The sequence below is a fragment of the Emys orbicularis genome, chromosome 4 (assembly GCF_028017835.1).
Source record: "Emys orbicularis isolate rEmyOrb1 chromosome 4, rEmyOrb1.hap1, whole genome shotgun sequence".
Taxonomy (NCBI): domain Eukaryota; kingdom Metazoa; phylum Chordata; order Testudines; family Emydidae; genus Emys; species Emys orbicularis.
This window is the reverse complement of record NC_088686.1, coordinates 58,665,101-58,685,931: the sequence shown is the minus strand read 5'-3', so window position 1 is coordinate 58,685,931 and position 20,831 is coordinate 58,665,101. Positions and strand designations below refer to the sequence as shown.

Sequence of the window (20,831 nt, the reverse complement as noted above, 5' to 3'; positions counted from 1 at the left end):
GTGATGAAACACAAGTGATGCTTTTACAGGAGTTGGGTGAAGGCTGTGTCTGTAACATCTGTTGAGGATGTATAGTAGATTTGTCCCTAAATGGTTCGCAGCCTCTTGGCTCCATAATTATTCATGGATACCCAGAGAGTCCTGTGGCACCTTTAAGACTAACAGAAGTATTGGAGCATAAGCTTTCGTGGGTGAATGCCCACTTCGTCAGACGCATGATGGAGTAGTGTGGGACTCTATTAATTGATAGAGCGTTTCTCAGAAGATAACTCATCCCAACAGCTAAAACCAGATGGAAAGCTCTTGTTTTCAGAACCTATTTTTAAACACTGTCTATTGGCAGGGATCTCTCAGATATTGGTTATCCTCCCCTGATTTTTTTGTGCTAGACACAACTTGAGTCTAGCACAATTTTAAAATCACTTATTTTGTTTAGCATTTGATCAGTAGTTTGTTTCGCTCTTGTTCTGCATTTTAATCTCTGTAAATAAAGTGCCCAGCTGCCACAGCAATAGAAGGCAATATAGAAATAATATTTGTGGTATATTATTTGATTTTTACTTTTTTTAGGTTAGGATTTGTTTCATTTTAAAAACAAAACAGTATGACCTTCACCACATTCACTATACATTAACTGTCGACTTTAAGGTTCCATTTCCAAGGACAAATTTCAGAGCCAACACCTCTTCCTTCTGCTACCCATTAGCCCTGTTTATGCCAATTCATCTAAATCCCTTTCCCCAGCATAACCATTTGAATGAGTAACATGATCTTGGTGAACTGCTGTAGGGTTTTTTTTTTTTAGTGACCATTAGAGATTAGAGACTAAAATAAGTCATTTTGAAAATTTTATTTCTGTAAACACTGTGTATCTTCTGTACTTACAAGTACTCCTTAAAACACAGCTGCCAAGATATTTTTAGCTCCATGTTTGCTGTTTCTTATGGATAAGAGAGCATCACTGAATTCCCTTCCCTCTGTCCCAGCAGTGGCTGAGTTGCAACAGGTAGGTGCCACTACCGTTAGGGCACTAGAATCATATGGGAGTGGAGGCAGGAGTTTATAGCCTCACTCTCTCTAAAAAGCAGGGGGAAGAATGAATCCTATCTCCAGGATGGGAAGGGAAGCTACTAGCAGTTTGTATCTGAGGGGATGGGGATGCCTGGGCTGTATGCTCTCTCCTTACCTCTTTGTCTTGCTGTTCCCTCTGCTCTGCTCATTGGCTTTTGCTCCATGGTGGCTGCAAGAATTTGAGGCTTCTTGTTGCCTAGTCAACAGGCATCACAGTGACTCTCAGCAAGTGGTAGGAGCGACTAACTGCTGTTAAACCCTAATGCTTGCATACAGCCTGGCTTGACGTGTGAGAATCCATCTGAGGAGCAAACAGGCGACAGGAGACCTATGTGTGGTGCTTGGTAGCCCTGCTAAGATTACAACTCTCAGCCAACCTGTGGAACTCATTGTCATGGGATGTTGTGAAGGCCAAAAGTATTAATTGGGTTTAAAAAAAAATAGATAAGTTCATGGAGGATAGGTCTATCAATGGCTATTGGCCAAGATGGTCAGGGATGCAACCCTATGCTCCAGGTGTCCCTAAACCTCCAACTGCCAGAAACAGCTGGCGCTGGCCACTGTCAGAGACAGGTTACTGGGCTAGGTGGAACATTAGTCTGACCCAGTATGGCATTGCTTGTTATAACAGAAAGAAGTCAGTTATATATCATTTTTACAGTAGATTGACTCTGAGATTTATAAAAAAAAATACTGAGGTTTTTGGTCTGTCTTGTGCTTTTTTTTTTTTAATTCCCTCTACGCACCTCCAGTGTGTGTGTGACAATTAGTGTCGCCATCTCTCCCAAATTTATTGAGTAAGGTGATTCTGGTCCTTGTTGCAGGAGCTCTTGGTGGCTGCCTGATGCTGTGGAGCATCCAGCTTCTCCCCAAATCCCAAAATTTGAATTAATTAACTGGGTCCCCTCATCTCCACATCTTCCCACACCCCAACTATTAATTACGCACCCCTCAGCACCCACATCTGCCTGTTCCTCCAGTCTAATCTCTTTTCTTGAAGTTCCTGATGTTCTCATCTTCCAGACCTGGGGCAAGGAGGCAGCTCCAGGGGTTCTTCACTCCTTCACCCTTCCCAGATCTGGTGTGATAGGGATGGAGAGGGGTGAGGTGAGGAGGATGGAACCGGAAGATCACCCTGAGCCACTTAGCTCATTTTGATCCCTTTTCCCTTATTCTAAGAATGGTGTCAGCTACTTTCCTTCGCTGTCCACTACCCAAAAAGTCCTCTCTGCTCTTGAGGGGACAAGTGGAGAGCTCGGCCTGCTTCCTGCAGCAGCCCTGATTGGCTGCTCTCTTCCCCCGGAGGCAAAAAAGTAGGAAATGCAGCCAATTGGAGGATGTTTTCCTTTGGGTAAGCCTGAAATTTGTGAGAGTTATGAAGCTTCTCCTGTTATAGCTACACTGGCTCCAGCCCTGGCCAAAATCATGTGACTTTCAAAGAAATAAACCATGAGGGCTGGACTGCATTGCTTTCATCTACATAGCCAGGCAGTAAGTCAGATTCTCCCTTGCTGAAAAGTGCCTTATGAACATAAACAGGAAAGCATAAATACACCTGTAAACATCTTCCTAAAAGGATTTTTAAAAAAATCAACAGACACTACTTACTGGGTTCTCTATCAGAAACTGTACTTCTTAAAATTTGTCAATCTAAAAAAAATTAAAGCTAAGTATCTCTTTAATACATTACAGCACTTGGAGCTGGGAAGAATGCAGAGAGCATAGTTACATGATTATTCTTTGCATGTGCATAGTTTACCTATGAAGTAAAAGATCTTTCAGTATATAATACTCCTGTGTTTGAAGAATTGTCATCGCCAAGACACACAAGGGAAAAAACTGCAGGTCTGATGATCTCTGTTAAAAATGCTTATTTAGTAAATGTAGGTCTAGTAGTCACTTGAAGCTGGAACAACTTGTCCTATTGCTTAAACAAAGGGGGGAAAGAGTAATAAATAAAAAAGGACTTAATTGGCATTCATATTGGAGACAACTTTGGAATGAATCAGACTGAAATATAAATCCATTTAGCTTTCATAGCTATTCTTAACAACCTTTTTAGTTAATTCTTTTGTTTATATTTTTAAACAAGGTTCTGCTCCCTCAGCCTGTCTTTCCATCATACTTGATCCTGCAGTGAAGTCATGCTGTCTCTATGGCACCACAGTTTCTATGGCAACAGACTGATGCTATAAACAGAATTTTGATTTCTTTGTAGGAGAGAGAAACCAGGCTCTGCAGGAGAGAGCTCTTATTGAAACATAGGTGTTTTAAATGATAGCAAAGGAAATACCAAATAATGCCAGATGCATTCTCTACAGTTTCTGAAGTATGAAAACCTCTTTCAGCTGTGCTGTGGATTGCCACTAAGGGATCCATCCTTCAACACATTTTAAACCAAATGAAAGTCTTGTATACTAGAGCAATGTATGTAGTGGTCTGAGCATAGGTTAGAGCCACAAACTCATGAGCTCTAATCGTGGCTTTTACACAAGCTTCCTTCATGGGTAAATTATTTATACTGTCTGCCTCATTCTTCCTCTGTAAAATGGAGATGATACTTAAATGCCTTTATAAGGGTGGAGTTAAAGTAGTCTGAAGAGGAAAATATTTGTAAGTGAAAGAATTATTATTTGTAATTTTTTCCAAATGAATAAGGAATAACACTATGTAGGTGGCCTATGTCTCTCAGAACTTTTATATTTGTCAGCTAGCCCACAGCAGCCAGATTCTTTAGGGATCTCTTCAGGCAAAAAGAAAAAAAGTGAATACTCCACTTGGAGCCTGTCCCTTTTAACAACCAGCTGGATGCTGGAGTATAAATGAATCTATTTCACTTTATCTTCTTATTTGCCAACACTTATTCTCACAGGTTTCATGAGGACATCTTTTTTCAAGCAGCAAAATCTCACCATTTTTACTGTAATTATTTCTGGCTGTTTAGAGTGGAAATGGTGGAATCTGACCCTCAAGGGGAAATGTCACCATGAAGAAAGTGATCATATTTTACATATGAGCTTCCTACTTTCTGTGCCTGGATAGGGAGTTAGAGTTTTCACTGCAAAGATCTGGCTTAATTAACTTCAGGCAAACCCGCAAAGCATTCTGTATTTTAATGAAAGCCTGATGTGATTTCCCGCCCCCATTCAAAACTCTACATAATTGTATTTATTATCTCTTGTCAAGCTTTACATACTCATCAATAATAAAACTAATAGTATTTAAGTTTATTATTATTTATATTGCACTAGAGCCTAGGAACCTCATTCATGGACTGGGACCCCTAGCAAAGTATCTGACTTGTATCAACAGTTTTATTTTAAAACCTTTATGATGACATTTTCTGGTATAAATATTGTGTATGCTTTATTATTGATTTGATAATAGAGTACTTACTATAGGTTTGCATTGGCCATATCTTAGCAAATAAAGGATTTCATGGAAGAAACCATATTTTATTGCTGAGATGCAAAAATAGAATTTAGAAAGCCTGTTCTTCTAGGATGTCAAATATGACTTGTGATGCACATTGTTTTGGTAGATAAGAGTAGTTCAAGGAGATTCTGGCTGGCAGTTTTTTTTTTTTTGGTTCTTGGCTTTGTAATGTTTATAGAAATTCAGGATATGTTTAAGTATTATTACCTACAAAAGGCTATTGGAAACTATCACATAAAGAGATTTTGCCATGTGACGGGTTATTCATTTGAGAAACGTGATGCAGAAAAGGGAACATTTTAGTGTGTCCTAGTAAAACAGTTATTGTTCCATTATTTGTGGCAAGATCCAATTTACTTCAGGGCAGGTCTACACTGGAAGCGCTACATCAGTGCAGCTGCGCCGCTGAAGTGCGTCTGGCGAAGATGCTCTATGCCGACGGAGAGCGCTTTCCTGTTAGCTTCCACCTCTTGCGGAGGTGGAATAGTTATGCTATGTCGTGGGAGAGCATCTCCTGCTGACATAGCACCAGTATGGACAGAGCTTAGGCCACTGTAACTTACATTGTTCAGAGGGGGTGTCCTTTTCATACCCCGAACGATGTAAGTTAGATCAACTTAAGTGGTAGTGTAGACATACCCTCAGAGTTACTTGAATTCATTTGATCTTAACAGTTGTTATTTAGACATAGTATTAAAAACTGTAATAGAGTTAACAGTTTATTAATGAATAGAAAGGATTAGGTAGGAATATGTTAGGTATAAATGATAAATTAGCTCCCCTATTATGTGCATATTGACTGAAGTTGGAGTTTTTGTGATTGATGGTAACTGCCAATTTGACTCCAGTTCATTTGGTGATGGAAGTAGGAGTTTAAAATTGTTTTACTATATTATTTGTCACAAATGTTATAATATAATAGATGTGTTCCAACTTGGTATGATTTAACATATTTTGGCAAGTTGCATTAGATTTCTGTTGGGAAGCTGATGTTTTTATTACAAGCCAGCTTGCCACTTGTGACTAGTGCAGCCATTTTAAATTTTTATACCTTCCAAATGTCACTCTCTGGAATGACTGTGACATCTTTTCTCCTAATGTCAGAATCTCATTCATACCAACTGAAATGCAACTAATAATAAGGATGGTGGGCAGTGAGCAAAGTTTCCCCTTCATCTTTTCCTCCTGACTACAAGAGGCTACTCCTGGGGCTTGTGAGTAGGCAGCCAGTTCTGTTCTATATTCTCTTCTATATGGGTTCTTAAACAATGCTCATCTCTCGTGACTGTAGTATCAGAGGACTTGTCATGTGAACTAAGACCACTTTACTCCTGAATGAGAATATCCACCTGAGGGTTTAATGTGCATTAACTTATGTGCATTGACTTCATATTTTTAGTTGATTTGCTTTAACTTTTCTGTGTCACCATGTAGATGTGCCCTGAGCACCTTCCAGTAGTGTATTAAGCAATACTGATTATAGATCTATGTGTGTTAAGCCAAAGTTTACACAGTGCTGCAGTGCGAACTACGGAAGTGTGAATTGCAGAGCATACCAAAGTGTTGCAATCTAACTGCTCTGTATGGATGCTGCTGGCACAAACGAAAGGTACCTAGTTTGCATTAACATAGTCCTGTTTGAAAGAGGATTACAATAACATGAATAAGGTACCTTTTAGTTTGTGCCAGCAACGTTCATACGGGGCAGTCAGATCGCAATACTTTGGTGTGCTGTGCAATTCACCTAGTGCAGGGGTCGGCAACGTTTGGCACGCGGCTCGCCAGGGTAAGCACCCTTGCGGGCCGGGCCAGTTTTATTTACCTGCTGATGCAGCAGGTTCGGCCGATCGTGGCCCCCACTGGCCGCGGTTCGCCATCCTGGGCCAATGGGGGTGGCGGGAAGCTGCGGCCAGCACATCGCTCGCCCGCGCCACTTCCCGCCGCCCCCATTGGCCCGGGACGGCGAACCACGGCCAGTGGGGGCTGCGATCGGCCGAACCTGCTGCGTCAGCAGGTAAATAAAACTGGCCCGGCCCGCCAGGGTGCTTACCCTGGCGAGCCGCGTGCCAAACGTTGCCGACCCCTGACCTAGTGGAAGGGAAGCCAGTATCTAAAAGCAGTTCTACATAGCACAAATAGAATAATCACTTGAGGTTTTGGCTCCAGGAATCTGGTGCCAAAACAGACGAGACCATTTGACTTAATAATAAAACCCATGGGTTTAATGGAATTTACTCTCTTGTATCAGATTTTGTTCTGCGGTCTTACACACCATGTGTGTTCAACTTTTGTCAGAACCAGCCTGTGAACTTGTGTGATTTAAAAATGAGCCTAAATTAAAATCTTGGATCAGAACAACCTCAAACATTGTAGAATTTTGGATCTGGATTTATATCAGAGTTTTGGGCCTCATCTGATTTCATCTCCATCCATATGGTAAAAACACATGCTCTTACCAGTATGGGATCCATTTTATTTTACATAAGAAGGTATTTCATACATATGGTGTTAAATCCTCCAGCTGTCCCAGGCTCTCAGGAACCTCAGAATGTATAGAATGTGTACTTACTGTGTATGTGTGTAGTCTGGGATTAGGTGCATTGTATATTGAAAAAATAATTTACGTGGACAAACAAGTATCTTCCTTTTATTTAATCTTTTGCTGGGTGGAATGGGTGGGAAGAATTTGTAATGTTTAGAAGAAATTCCTTATTAACTTTGCTCCTCCTGTTTGTTGGTTGGGTGGCATTTATTTGCTGTATCGTACTATTGGAACCTTGCCACTGTAACAGGATAATTGCACACTGTATCATGTGATCCAGTCACATAATGATTTTTCCGCAAATATGGAGTAGGGAGGATATTTACTGACACATAAATCAGGCTGCAGCTGCCCAACAGCAATATTTCTATTGCTGCCTTCCTGGGAGGACAAAAGTGACAGGTGATGTTATTAATGTCTGTCATCAAGTAAATGAGCTGTAGCTTTAGCCTTACCTGTAACAGGAGAAGAAAGATCAATCAGATAGTTACTCAGGTGATTACCACGGAACAGTGCTTTATGCTGCTTTGCAGTCAGAGGGAATGGAAGCTGTGTTCTTCCTTTATGCAGAAGAGACACCAAGACGTCACATGTTTTCCTTTGTGAAGCCCAAACACTTGTAGGAATCCTTTTATTTTATTGAAATGTTTGGCCTCCATTATTTAGAACATTCATTATCTGTTTACCGAGATCACTCCGTTTATAGTAAAAAGTTAATAATTATACTTACTGTAACAATTTAGCAATGATCAAATTTTGATTAGAGGGTGGTCCCAATAATTAGACTTTATTTAGACCACCGTGAATATCCAGATCTCAATATATGCCTGTTCAAACCCCCTGATCTGTACCCCCTGTCCTTCAAATTACTCCCTCACCTGATTTTCTTTGGGGGGGGGGTATCTCCCAAGTGACTTGCAAACTGCCTCCCTCCACCACCCACGCTTTCATTATCCCAGAATCTTCAGAGGTCCTTGATGACCATTCTGTTTTGAAATTTTAGGGCGTAGGGTGACTTTGTAGGTCTCCCTTCCCCCCCACTAATTTGAGAAAGATCTGGTAGTCGTGGAAGGGAGGGTAAGGCTGCCCATTCTCTGCTCTGAAACAAGGGTGAGCAAGAAATTGTGTTAAGCTGCTACTGGGTAGTGGGTAGCTGACTTGTGGGGCCTTGGATAGTTTGGGGACTAAAGAGCAATGAAAACTAAAGGGTAACAATGGAAGAGTTGGAAATCAACTATGTGGGGAAAGGGAGGGGAATCTTTGGGGAAGAGACAGAAGATAGGTGAAAGACCACACAGGATGAAGAGGGAAATTAATTTGGGGAAATGGAGAAATGCAGGGAAAGATGAAAAAAAACTAATAGAGTGAGCAGAAGTAAGAAATGGAAAATAAAGAGAAGGCAAAACCAAATACATGCAGCTCTAAGGTTAAGTACATTTTATGTTAATTCCCATTTGCATTTTATGGGTAGGACTCTTACGCTGTGATAATTTTATGGGTGCTTATTTGTGTTTGGTGTATGTATGCACAAGTTTCTCTGCAATGCAGGAATTCCTTATTCCAGGGAACTATTACTCTAGACCTGATTTGACTATGACATTTGTACCAAGAGAGTTTCAAATATTCACTGTGATAGCAAAATACTATAAAAAAAAATTCACTTTCTTTATTTTGTCCCCAAAGTTCAAACTAGGGATGTTTTGCAAATAAATAAATAAATAAAAATTCTAATTACATGGAATTACTGCAGCCTGTTTAAGAAAATTTCTAATTTTATAAAACTTCTAATAATTTAAATGATGCAGTTAAAAGACTACAAAAAGTGTATGCATCCTTTTTTCTGTTTCATTCAGCTTGCTTGTGAAAGTAGAGTAGTTTCACTTTTGTTATTGTTAATTTTAACTTGCTGGTTCTAATGTAGCAGCACAACAATTCAAGATTTGCATTGCAAGCACTATAGTAAAAAATTTTAAATACAAAGCTCTTTTAAGTGGAACTTTAAAAAATAATGGAACATTTCAACTGTTCACAGTTTTTACGAGCCTTAAATGTTGAGCTTAAATTGACTGGATGTTTAAAAAATGCATATAAGGCTTTTTTTTGTTTTGTATTGTTTTTTTTTGTTAAAATGCCATATTTGCCTACATTCTCACCTTAATTCTAGGTATATTAAATTCCTTTTAATTATATTTTTAATTTAAATGCCAATACAAGCTAGAATATTTTTTTAATTGCTGAAAATAATATTCTCCAACAGTTACTGTAGCCTGAGTTTGCTGGGCAGAATGTTAGAGCATTCCTTATTCAAACAGTGGGATTTTTGACTGAATAAGCATGCAGGATCATGCCTATGGATCTAAGTTATACCCACATAGAGTTATGTAGCAATGTGGGAGGATGTACTGGTGGTACCTAGCGGCTGAAACAGAAAATTGCATGGGAAAGTAATGGAGGAGGAAATGTAGAGAGTTCTTCAGAATGTTGAGAATAGTGGGGCCGGTAATGAATATGGGCAAGCAAATGAAGAAAGCGCCCTGTTCAGAACTGCAATGAATCAGTATCATTAGGAGTGAATGGAGAATCGGTACTGTAGGATGTGCTATATCAGAGGAATGGTAGGTTGCTCATTAGTTTTTAAACTTTTTCTGGTACATTTGTTCTCCAGCAGTTAAGTTTTTTATTTTAGCCTTATTTTTCAGGTACTCCTCTATACTCCATTTAATAGTGAGATTTTTTTACAGTAATGAATGTACTGGCCAAGAAGCTTTACTCTACTTTAGAGTCCTTCATTATGAATTTTGCTACTTATGATTTTTAGCTTTCAGTTAATAGCAGAGAAGAACTCCTAATTTCTTATTTGATGTTTGGAGAAGCAAACCCTTATGTTTGGAAGGTGGTCTGAAGATCTATCCGGGAAACTTCTTAACCTGATTTATATAAAAGATTAGTTAACTGGGAAGAAGTAGGCCTGGCGTTACTTTAAATTACTTTTAGCTTTATTTCAGGGATATGCTGCAGTTGAGTGAGCTCAGCATTTTTCAGGTACACTGATTCAGGAAAATAGCCTGTGCTTCAGTGCTGTCCTGAATTGGGGTCTAAATCTCTGCTCTTTCTGCTGTCCCATTCCCAAAAGAAATCTCAAACAAAAACACCTAATTCAGTGTAGAGCCTAAAAAGAATAGCACCATCATCTTGAGCATGCACAATCCCTCTTTTCACCATTTTGTAGAATGCTGAGTTTTCAGTTATGTTGCAGACTTGTCTTTTAGGGCAGCGTGTGAAGCTCATCTATTTACCCAGGAATGGGTAAGGAGAAGAAAGGAGGGGTATAGAGGTGGAGAAAGCTGTTGGTTTGGTTTGATATGGTTCTTTTAACTTTTGTAAGTGCACTTAGAGCTTCTCAAAGTTAATTTTTATGTGTAAAATTAAATTTTCTTTGCCTTTGTCTGTGGTTGGTATTAGTGGCACCATATTATGCACATACTTTGTTTAAGGCAACATCCTGGAATATGCATTCTACGGTGACTAATACCTGTTTAATGCTTGTGCTTTTTACTCACACTAATGTGAACTCTTTACTGTACAAGGAATTTTGCTATGTATCACATGCCAAAGGTAGAAGGGTGTGTATTGTATTTAGCAAAACAATTGTGTGCATTGTTCCTTATGCAAATATTTTTTCCTGTTGGTATGATAATAAATGTCATGTGCTAAGCCATTGTATAATGTATGTGTAGTGTCCAAAGCAAATTAGTCATCTTTCACGTTACTGGGTATGTTACACATTAGAGAGAGATTCTTGCTGTAGTATGTACTGTCTGGAAAACTGAAGTCTGTGCTTATACTTCTGTTAACGCTTGTAATGTCACATATGCTTTAATTTTACCAGACACTAACACACCTAATACACTGCTTAGGGGGATTTTTTTCCTGCGAGTTATACACTTTATTTCCCCCCTGGCTTATAGACAAGATATAGGAGCATAGCCACTTCATCAGTGAACACATCACTTTTATTTATTTGCTTGTTTATAAAAACAAAATCTTCATCCCCATCTGTGGCTTCAGATCAAGTTATACAAGATAGAAATCTGTGAGGAAAAATGCTGAGCATAATAATTTCTGGGATGAGTTGTCCTGTTAAGCAAGTTTCAGAGTAGCAGCCATGTTAGTCTGTATCCGCAAAAAGAACAGGAGTACTTGTGGCACCTTCTTAGAGACTAACAAATTTATTAGAGCATAAGCTTTCATGGGCTACAGCCCACTTCTTCGGATGCATATAGAATGTTAAGCAAGTTGACTGAGTTTCATGGTAAGTGGTTAATTTCATGACCTTGGCATTTGTCATGTCCAAGTGAAAACCTTGAAGGGGTGGGTGGGTAAGACAGATGTTTTAATCATTCCACAGCGTGCATGTATATGCGTATATAATATCTTGTGTTGTGACTTTTGTAGCAATGCTTGCAGGTTTGTTTTACCAGTGGGTGTTTCCATACATGAGCTGTCGTTAATCGAATCACATGTGGTGTTACGCTGAAAACAGAATTAGGGTACCCCAGAATAGCTCACCTGTTGACCCCTCCTAGGCTTACCTAGGGTTCCCTCAAAAACAGATTAATTTAAATATCCCCTAAAAGGTTTTCCCTTAAAACAGCCCATCTATCTGTTCTCCTATGGTATGGATCACTAGGGTAGCTAAGGAAATTCCTTCTGATAAATGATTGATTGACACAAGCAGTATTCTTTTCCAAAACAAGGCACCTTTTTATTTTTATAAACAATAATCCATAATACAGTAGTAATCTAAAAACACAAATCCCTTCAGCAACTTAAAGAGCACCCCAACCACAATAACCTACAACTGAGATGATTCTAAGCGGTTGCATCCTTTACAGATGACTGGTCTGTCATAGGCTGCTGACACAGTCCTTAAATGATTTAAATCTTATACATTTCTTTCATTATCAACACACACACAAACATTTTTATTAGTTCACACATACACATTCTAAGACTATACTGTAATTATACCTGACAAGCTTACTCTGTCTGCTGACACAGGACTCCTGGTGCTACTGCCACTTGCTGCTGCAGCTGCTGCTTTCTCGCTTGCTTCTTCAAGTCTCTTCTCCGGTCCATTCTCCTCAGCTCCATCTGCATTGTCAGCACCTCAGCTCTGACTTTCTTGGCTGCCCACTGACACACTGCCTTTTATACAGTCACTTCAGAGCTTTCTAGACACTTTTTATAGTGTTTTTTCTTTTACTACACATTCCATCTTCATTCATTTTTTTTTCTTTTCCTACTACACTTTTATTCACATGGTCACCACTGTTGTTTACCTCAGAGTGTTATGATTTGCTGGATCCCTGCTAATTTGGTTTTCCCACCAATTTTATATTCAGTGCTACATGACCTGCAGCTTCCATATAATGGTGGAGTGACTCTTCCTTATTTAAATTGGAAGCCAGAATTACAAAATGGAGTCTGGGGACTTCAAAATGGAGTTTCTCTGGTATCAGTGTAGACTGCAAGGGTTCTAAAAATGTACTTATGACTTAACTTTTAGCAGAGATGGTAATCTTTAATAGCAGTTAACAGAGATGAAGCAGTTCACAATCAAGACACAATTTTTCCTGATAATAGTGTAGATCGGTTTGCAGTAGTGAATAATGACAATGATGAGTAATGAAGCCTTTAGAACTACTACTGTTTGACATGAGAATCACCGAGTACTATATCTGATATATGTAATGAATATGAAAATATAAATATATTGTTTGAGGCTAAAATGCTTATGCTTTTGTCTCTAGCTCACCTAAAACTTTACAAGGAGGGACCACCAGGTGGGTAGAGAGTGTATTTTGTTGTCTGTGTGTGTCTAGTCTTTGGTTTCTCTCGTTTCCTTAAAGGCAGTGGGTACCTAATTTATGACCTTTTTTCACAATGGAAAGATTTATAAAGAACATGTATTCAGGGCCTATCAAAGTTTTGAGCTAACAATTAACCAGGCCCCTCGTAGTGCTGCAGCATAAATGGGACAATTCTAACCTGAGGTTTATGGTGATCACTAAACCAATTCAGTTTCATCTAGCATGTCCCAGTTACAAGTGTCCCATTAAAATAAGTAGCACTTGGATTAATCTCTCTCATTTGAATACCCATCTCAAAAGGTTCTGTGTCTGAGTGACAAATCTTGCAATACTAAAATGTTGGGGCTCCCAGGAACAGCATGACAACAGAGAATTGTCACATTTTGTGTATCCCGTGGAACACATTGCTCCTAATTCAGAACAAGAATTTATATTGCTCTGAGAAGGAAATACTGGCAATACCTCACCCATTTCAAAGCTGTGTGAAGGCAGTTAGATACCAGTATATAAATTCCTAGCAGAGTTATTCATGAATCCGTGAAGAAGTGTCTGGAAGCAAAAGCAGATTTTAATTGTGCTGTAAGGAAATGAAAGGAACCACTTAACCTATTAATACATAATTATTTCTACTACACTTATCATTTGAGCAATGCTTCTGTCAATTAATTTTAGAGAAGCCTCTTGTACATTGAGGAAATTGCAGTACAAATCCAAGTGACAATGGTAGTCTAGTGACTCATGCATCAAATATGAGCACCTCTGATATTTTGTAATGTTCTACAGTACTGAGTGATATAGAAATGGCAAGAAATAAAAATATTTTAAACAAAGGCAAAATTATCTGTGGCAGAGAATAAATTCTGTCTGCAAATTTGGCATTAGAAGAATCGCTGAAGGTTTCTGATTATAATTGCAGAAAACTATTGCTCTATAGCTTAATTTGTGTTGATTAAGATTGACTTTCTCCTATCAACATTTTTTTAAACTTTGCTGCAGGAATTCTTAAAAACAAAACCCCTTTTGCCTCTAACATCTAACTTCAAAATGTTTAGTCCAGAATATAAATATGGCCCTTTGTCTCTTTAAAACTAACCAACCTAAAAATCTTTATTTTAAAAATTGCTTTCTGTGCTTACATTGTAATTTTATTCATAATTTATTTAAAAGAGCCACCCACACTCTGTCTTTTTTGAAGTCATTGCAGTTGTGAGATGGAGATATTAAGTGAAACTTTGCATCAGAGATCCATTTAATACCTCCATATTGTGGTTGTCATGCAATCTGTCATGTTTAAATGCATGCAACATTGACTCATAGACTCATAGACTTTAAGGTCAGAAGGGACCATTATGATCATCTAGTCTGACCTCCTGCATGATGCAGGCCACAAAAGCTGACCCACCCACTCTTGGAATAATTCTCTCCCTTGACTCAGCTGTTGAAGTCCCCAAATCATGATTTAAAGACTTCAAGTCGCAGAGAATCCTCCAGCAAGTGACCCCTGCCCCATGCTGCGGAGGAAGGCGAAAAACCTCCAGGGCCTCTGCCAATCTACCCTGGAGGAAAATTCCTTCCCGACCCCAAATATGGCGATCAGCTGAACCCCGAGCATGCGAGCAAGATTCTCCAGCCAGACTCTCCGGAAAAAAGTTCTCTGTAGTAACTTTTAATATCCCATCATTGATCATTGTTATTAATTACCAGCGATGGCACGTTATTGACCTATTGACTAAAATCACGTTATCCCATCAAACCATCCCCTCCATAAACGTATCAAGCTTAATCTTAAAGCCAGAGAGGTCTTTCGCCCCCACTATTTCCCTCGGAAGGCTGTTCCAGAACTTCACCCCTCTGATGGTTAGAAACCTTCGTCTAATTTCAAGCCTAAACTTCCTGACAGCCAGTTTATATCCATTTGTTCTCGTGTCCACATCAGTACTGAGCTGAAATAATTCCTCTCCCTCCCTGGTATTTATCCCTCTGATATATTTAAAGAGAGCAATCATATCCCCCCTCAGCCTTCTTTTGGTTAAGGTAAACAAACCGAGCTCCTCGAGTCTCCTTTCATACAACAGGTTTTCCATTCCTCGGATCATCCTAGTGCCCCTTCTCTGTACCCGTTCCAGTTTGTATTCATCCCTTTTAAACATGGGAGACCAGAACTGCACACAGTACTCCAAATGAGGTCTCACCAGTGCCTCCTTATCCCTACTAGAAATACCTCGCCTAATGCATCCCAGTACCGCATTAGCTTTTTTCACGGCCACGTCACATTGCCGACTCATAGTCATCTTGCGATCAACCAGGACTCCGAGGTCCTTCTCCTCTTCCGTTACTTCCAACCGATGCGTCCCCAGCTTATAACTAAAATTCTTGTTAGTCATCCCTAAATGCATCACCTTACACTTCTCACTAATAAATTTCATCCTATTACTATTACTCCAGTTTACAAGGTCATCCAAATCTCCCTGCAGGATATCCCGATCCTTCTCCGAATTGGCAATACCTCCCAACTTTGTATCATCCGCAAACTTTATCAGCCCACTCCTACATTCGGTTCCGAGGTCAGTAATAAATAGATTAAATAAAATCGGACCCAAAACCGAACCTTGAGGAACTCCACTGGTAACCTCCCTCCAACCTGACAGTTCACCTTTCAGTATGACCCGCTGAAGTCTCCCCTTTAACCAGTTCTTTATCCACTTCTGGATTTTCATATCGATCCCCATCTTTTCCAATTTAACCAATAACTCCTCATGCGGTACCATATCAAACGCTTTACTGAAATCGAGGTATATTAGATCCACCGCATTTCCTTTATCTAAAAAATCTGTTACTTTCTCAAAGAAGGAGATCAGGTTGGTTTGGCACGATCTACCTTTCGTAAAACCGTGTTGTAATTTGTCCCAATTGCCATTGACCTCAAGGTCCTTAACTACTTTCTCCTGCAAATTTTTTTCCAAGACCTTGCATATTACAGATGTTAAACTAACAGGCCTGTAGTTACCCGGGTCACTTTTTTCCCCCTTCTTGAAAATAGGAACCACATTAGCTATTCTCCAGTCCAACGGTACCACCCCCGAGTTTACAGATTCATTAAAAATTATCGCTAACGGGCTTGCAATTTCTCGTGCCAGTTCCTTTAATATTCTCGGATGAAGATCATCCGGTCCGCCCGATTTTGTCCCGTTAAGCTGTTCGAGTTTGGCTTCTACTTCGGATACGGTAATGTCAACCCCCCCTCCTTTATTCCCATCCGTCACGCTGCCACTATTCCTGAGTCCTTCATTAGCTTCATTAAAGACCGATGCAAAATATTCGTTTAGATATTGTGCCATGCCTAGATTATCCTTAATCTCCCCTCCATCTACAGTCTTAAGCGGTCCCACTTCTTCTTTCTTTGTTTTCTTCCTATTTATATGGCTATAAAACCTCTTACTATTGGTTTTAATTCCCCTCGCAAGGTTCAACTCTACACGGCTTTTGGCCTTTCTCACTCCATCTCTACATGCTCTGACCTCAATAAGGTAGGTTTCTTTGATGATCCCTCCCATCTTCCACTCCTTGTACGCTTTCTGTTTTTTCTTAATCACCCGTCTGAGACGCTCGCTCATCCAGCTCGGTCTAAATCTCCTGCCTACGAACCATTTTCCCTTTCTCGGGATACAGGCCTCCGACAGCTCCTGCAACTTCAACTTGAAATAATCCCAGGCGCCTTCTGCCTTTAGATCCATAAATATGTTAGTCCAATCTACTTCCCTAACTAGTCGCCTTAATTTATTAAAGTTAGCCCTTTTGAAATCGTAAACCTTAGTCTCTGATTTAATTTTGTTAATCCTTCCATTTAGTTTAAACTGAATTAGCTCATGATCGCTGGAGCCAAGGTTGTCCCCTACAACCATTTCCTCAACGAGGTCCTCACTACTCACCAAAACCAAATCTAAAATGGCATCCCCCCTCGTCGGTTCAGCAACTACTTGATGAAGGAATTCATCAGCTATCACGTCTAGGAACATCTGAGCCCTATTATTGTTACTAGCATTTGTTCCCCAATCTATATCCGGGAAGTTAAAGTCGCCCATGATTACACAGTTCCTATTAGTATTTACTTCCCTAAAAACATTAAAGAGTTCTCTGTCCATATCCAGGCTAGATCCCGGCGGTCTATAGCACACCCCAAGCACTATCCCAGGGGAGGTTCTAGTAGTTCTTTTACCCAGTGTGAGTATTGCCCAGACAGACTCCCTTATTATCCATTCCATCACTTATTATTTCTTTACAGTTTATCTCATTGTTGACATACAATGCTACTCCCCCACCCTTACCTTTGTTCCGGTCTTTCCTAAACAGCACATACCCCTCCATACCTGTACTCCAGTCATGACTACCGTTCCACCACGTTTCGGTTATTCCTACGATATCCGGTTTCATTTCTCGGACCAGGAGCTCCAATTCCTCCATTTTGTTACCTAGGCTTCTCGCATTGGTGTATAAACATCTTAATTTATGCCGTTTGGCCTCTTTCACATTTGTTATCCAATTTGGTATGGACACCGTACCTCCAGTATGACCTATTGGTCTAGTATCCATCCCCCCCCTTCTCCTTATGTCCAATCTCTTCCCCCCGGCTGTAACTGTTCTTATCTCATTGACCTCCCTCTCAATGTTATAATCTGGTGTGGAGATTAACTGGACGTCTCCCAACCGTCTCCCCCAGCTTCCTAGTTTAAAGCCCTTTTGATGAGATGAGCCAGCCTCCCTCCCAGAAGTCTATTTCCTTCCCTACTTAGGTGAAGTCCGTCCCGTGAGAACAGTTTTCTGTCCCTGAAAGCCTCCCAGTGGCCATACATCCCAAAGCCCTCCTTATAGCACCACTCCCTTAGCCAACTATTTATCATCACAATCCTGTCGCCCCTTTGCTGCCCTTCTCTAGGAACAGGCAGAATCCCACTGAAGATGATCTGAGCCTCGATTTCCTTAAGCGTCTTCCCCAGCCTGGCATAATCTCCCTTGATTCTCTCCAGCGAGAACCTAGCCGTGTCATTCGTTCCTATGTGAAGGATGATCAAGGGGTTCTTACCTGCTCCTTTTAGGATCCTTTTCAACCGCAGGTCCACATACCGTATCTTAGCGCCTGGTAGACAGCACACCCTTCTGTTCTCTGGGTCCGCCCTGGTCACAGGCCTGTCTAATCTCCTCAGTAAGGAGTCCCCAATCACGTAAACCTGCCTTTGCCTGGTGACAGTGCGATCTACTAAACTATCCCCTGTTCCCTCTAGTTGCAACCCCTGTCCATTCCTATTTTCCCTTATAATCCCCCTTATGCCATCCTGTATCCTCCCGGGGCCCAGATTTGGTGCTGTCTCCATCAACTCCTCCCCTCTTTCTATGGGACTAGCCGCTCTTCTCTTCTTCCTCACCCTCCCACCTTCAGTTACCACCTGCTGCACCCCTTCCTCATTTTCCAAACACCCAAACCTGTTCCTGAGCTCTATTTCCCCTTCACTGGCCCTCCTTTTCCTTGGCCTGCTTCTCACGGTCACATGCTTCCACTGCCCTTGTTCTCCCCCCGGCATTCCCCCCTCACAGGCCTTTGCCCCTGCTTCCACCTGTACCCCTGTGCATTCCCCTTCAGCCACTGCTTGCCTTTGCTGCATCAGCTGCTCGAACCCCCTTCTAAACTCTACCAGGGTATCTACCTGCATCTCCAACCCGCGGATCTTTTCTTCTAGCAGCTCTATTAGGTGGCACTTCATGCAGACATACCTCTGTTCAGTCACCCCCGCTAGGACCATGTACATACCGCAGCTGCCACATGCAATCATCTGCATTGTGTCCCCTGCTGCTTGGCTCATGGCTGCTGTTGTCTGAGCCCGCCTGCTCACCTGTGCCCTCCGCACCTGGGGGAACACAACACACGGGACACCGCACCCTCCTGCCTCCCCTTCCACCTCCCCCTGTAAACTCCCACTCAAACTCCCCTGTTAGCAGCCCTGTTTGCCGGCTCCTGTGCCGCTGCTCTGGGATCTTTGAAGTGCAGTGACCCTTGACATACTGTTGATGCATTTCTAATCCTTCTTGAAGCCCTGTAATATGGATTGAACTCAAGCTGCTTGAAACCTGTTTTGTGTTGTCGTATTCTCATTTTCTGGAATTTGTAAAAGTATATTTGTAAAATACTATCAGAAACCACTAAAAAAATTAAAGCACTAGCTGTTATGTATTTAAATACTAATAAGGGACCTGCTCTGTGTAAGCTTGAACACTTGTCTCTTTCACCAACAGAAGTTGATCCAATAAAAGACATTACCTCACCCACCTCGGCTCTCTAATATTCTGGGCATGGGCAGCACATATAAGAGGTTGGGGGAGGTTAAGCATCCTCCCAAAAGACTGCCCATGTGGGGGGGGGGCAAATACCGCAGATGAAGTGTGGGTCACCTCCCTTTGAAGGTGTGCCGCCTTTGGAGCACCAGAAGAGAAGCTCCCTGGAAGTGAAGGGGCCGCTGGTGCCTAGACCATGGCCCTGCCCGTGCTCTGCCCCAAGGCCCCACCCCCATTCGGCCTCTTCCCCTGAGGTCTGACCCGCCCGTTGCTCGCTCCTCTCTGCCATGGAGAGGAGTGGGTGGCGGGTAGGGGCAGGCCTCAGGGGAAGAGGCAGAGAGGAGTGGGCGGCAGGTGGGGGCGGGCCTCAGGGGAAGAGGCAGAGAGGAGCGGGCGGCAGGTGGGGGCGGACCTCAGGTGAAAGAGCCAGAGAGGAGCGGGTAGCAGGTGGGGGCAGGCCTCAGGGGGAAAAGGCGGAGAGGAGCGGGCAAGGGGCCTCAGGGGAAGAGGCAGAGAGGAATGGGCAAGGGTGCTGTGGGGGCAGGAAGAGGCAGAGATAGGAGTGGGCAAGGGGACTGTGGAGGTAGGAAGAAGCAGAGTGAGGGCGGGGCCTCAAGGGAAGATGAAGAGTGGGGGCGGAGTCATAGTCCAGGCGCCGGTGGCCCCCCCACTCCTAGGGAATGTCCAGTGCTCATGTGTAAGCTTCCCCAAACAGAAGACTCATGCACCGCCTGGGATCCTGGCATCAACATAGCTACAACAATCCTGCATATACTAATAGTCTAACAATTTAAAAAAACCCAGAACTACCATCAAATCAGTACGATAGCAGAGTCTGAACACCCTGCAACCCCTTCAGAACTTGCTTCTTTTAATTTGCTTGCAAGTGTTGCTCTCCTCTTCTTTAATCTAGCCTGGTTCTGATCCTCTAATTTTAAAAATAATATAGTAGTAGAAGAAGAAAAACTGCAACGTCTAAAAATATGAGCAATTTATTACAAATCTGCATCTTTCCCTTATCTCCCTTTGTCATCCTTGTCACGCTGTCTGGAATGGCTCATGACCTTGAGTGCCAGGTGCACTCAGGGCAGAGTCTCAAGGAACAGGACATAAATCCCAGACTGGCTGTATGTTATATAATTAATTTAATCAACCAAGTAACAAGTGTAAACTCCTAACGCACTATAATAGCCTTAACATGGAGTCACAGGCAGTCCTCTTGGTCACTCCGGTCTATCTTGCCACCCATGCATGCCTGCCTTTTGATAGATGGTCCCTTTCCAGCAAAAATCACAACAATATTCAAGTTACTCCAAGTCCCAAAGGTCAACTGTACCTTAGATCTCTTACCAAAGACAACACTTGTAGCCAATCCTGTAACTCAAGATTTATTAGCTAGGAAAAAGAAATGAGAGTTATTTACAAGGTGAAAGCAGGTAAACATACATACACAAATGAGTTACAGTCTTATGTTTGAAAAAGTAATAGACACTGCTGTAATATGCAAGTGCTATATGTCCATTCGGTCTAACCTAAGGTAAGCAGCTTGGGGATCCCCTGCTTATGCTTAGAAATTTTGTCCTCTC

At 41.5% G+C, this 20,831-nt stretch overlaps 1 protein-coding gene across 1 annotated transcript in view; it reads left to right on the top strand.

Annotated features, from left to right (window-relative positions):
- FMN1 (formin 1) overlaps positions 1-20,831 on the top strand; it is a 256,580-nt gene that overhangs the window by 5,391 nt on the left and 230,358 nt on the right. Inside the window, exon 3 of the mRNA XM_065403678.1 lies at positions 12,862-12,894. Within this exon, the coding sequence (XP_065259750.1) occupies positions 12,862-12,894 (33 nt within the window). The remainder of the gene's footprint in view (positions 1-12,861; positions 12,895-20,831) is intronic.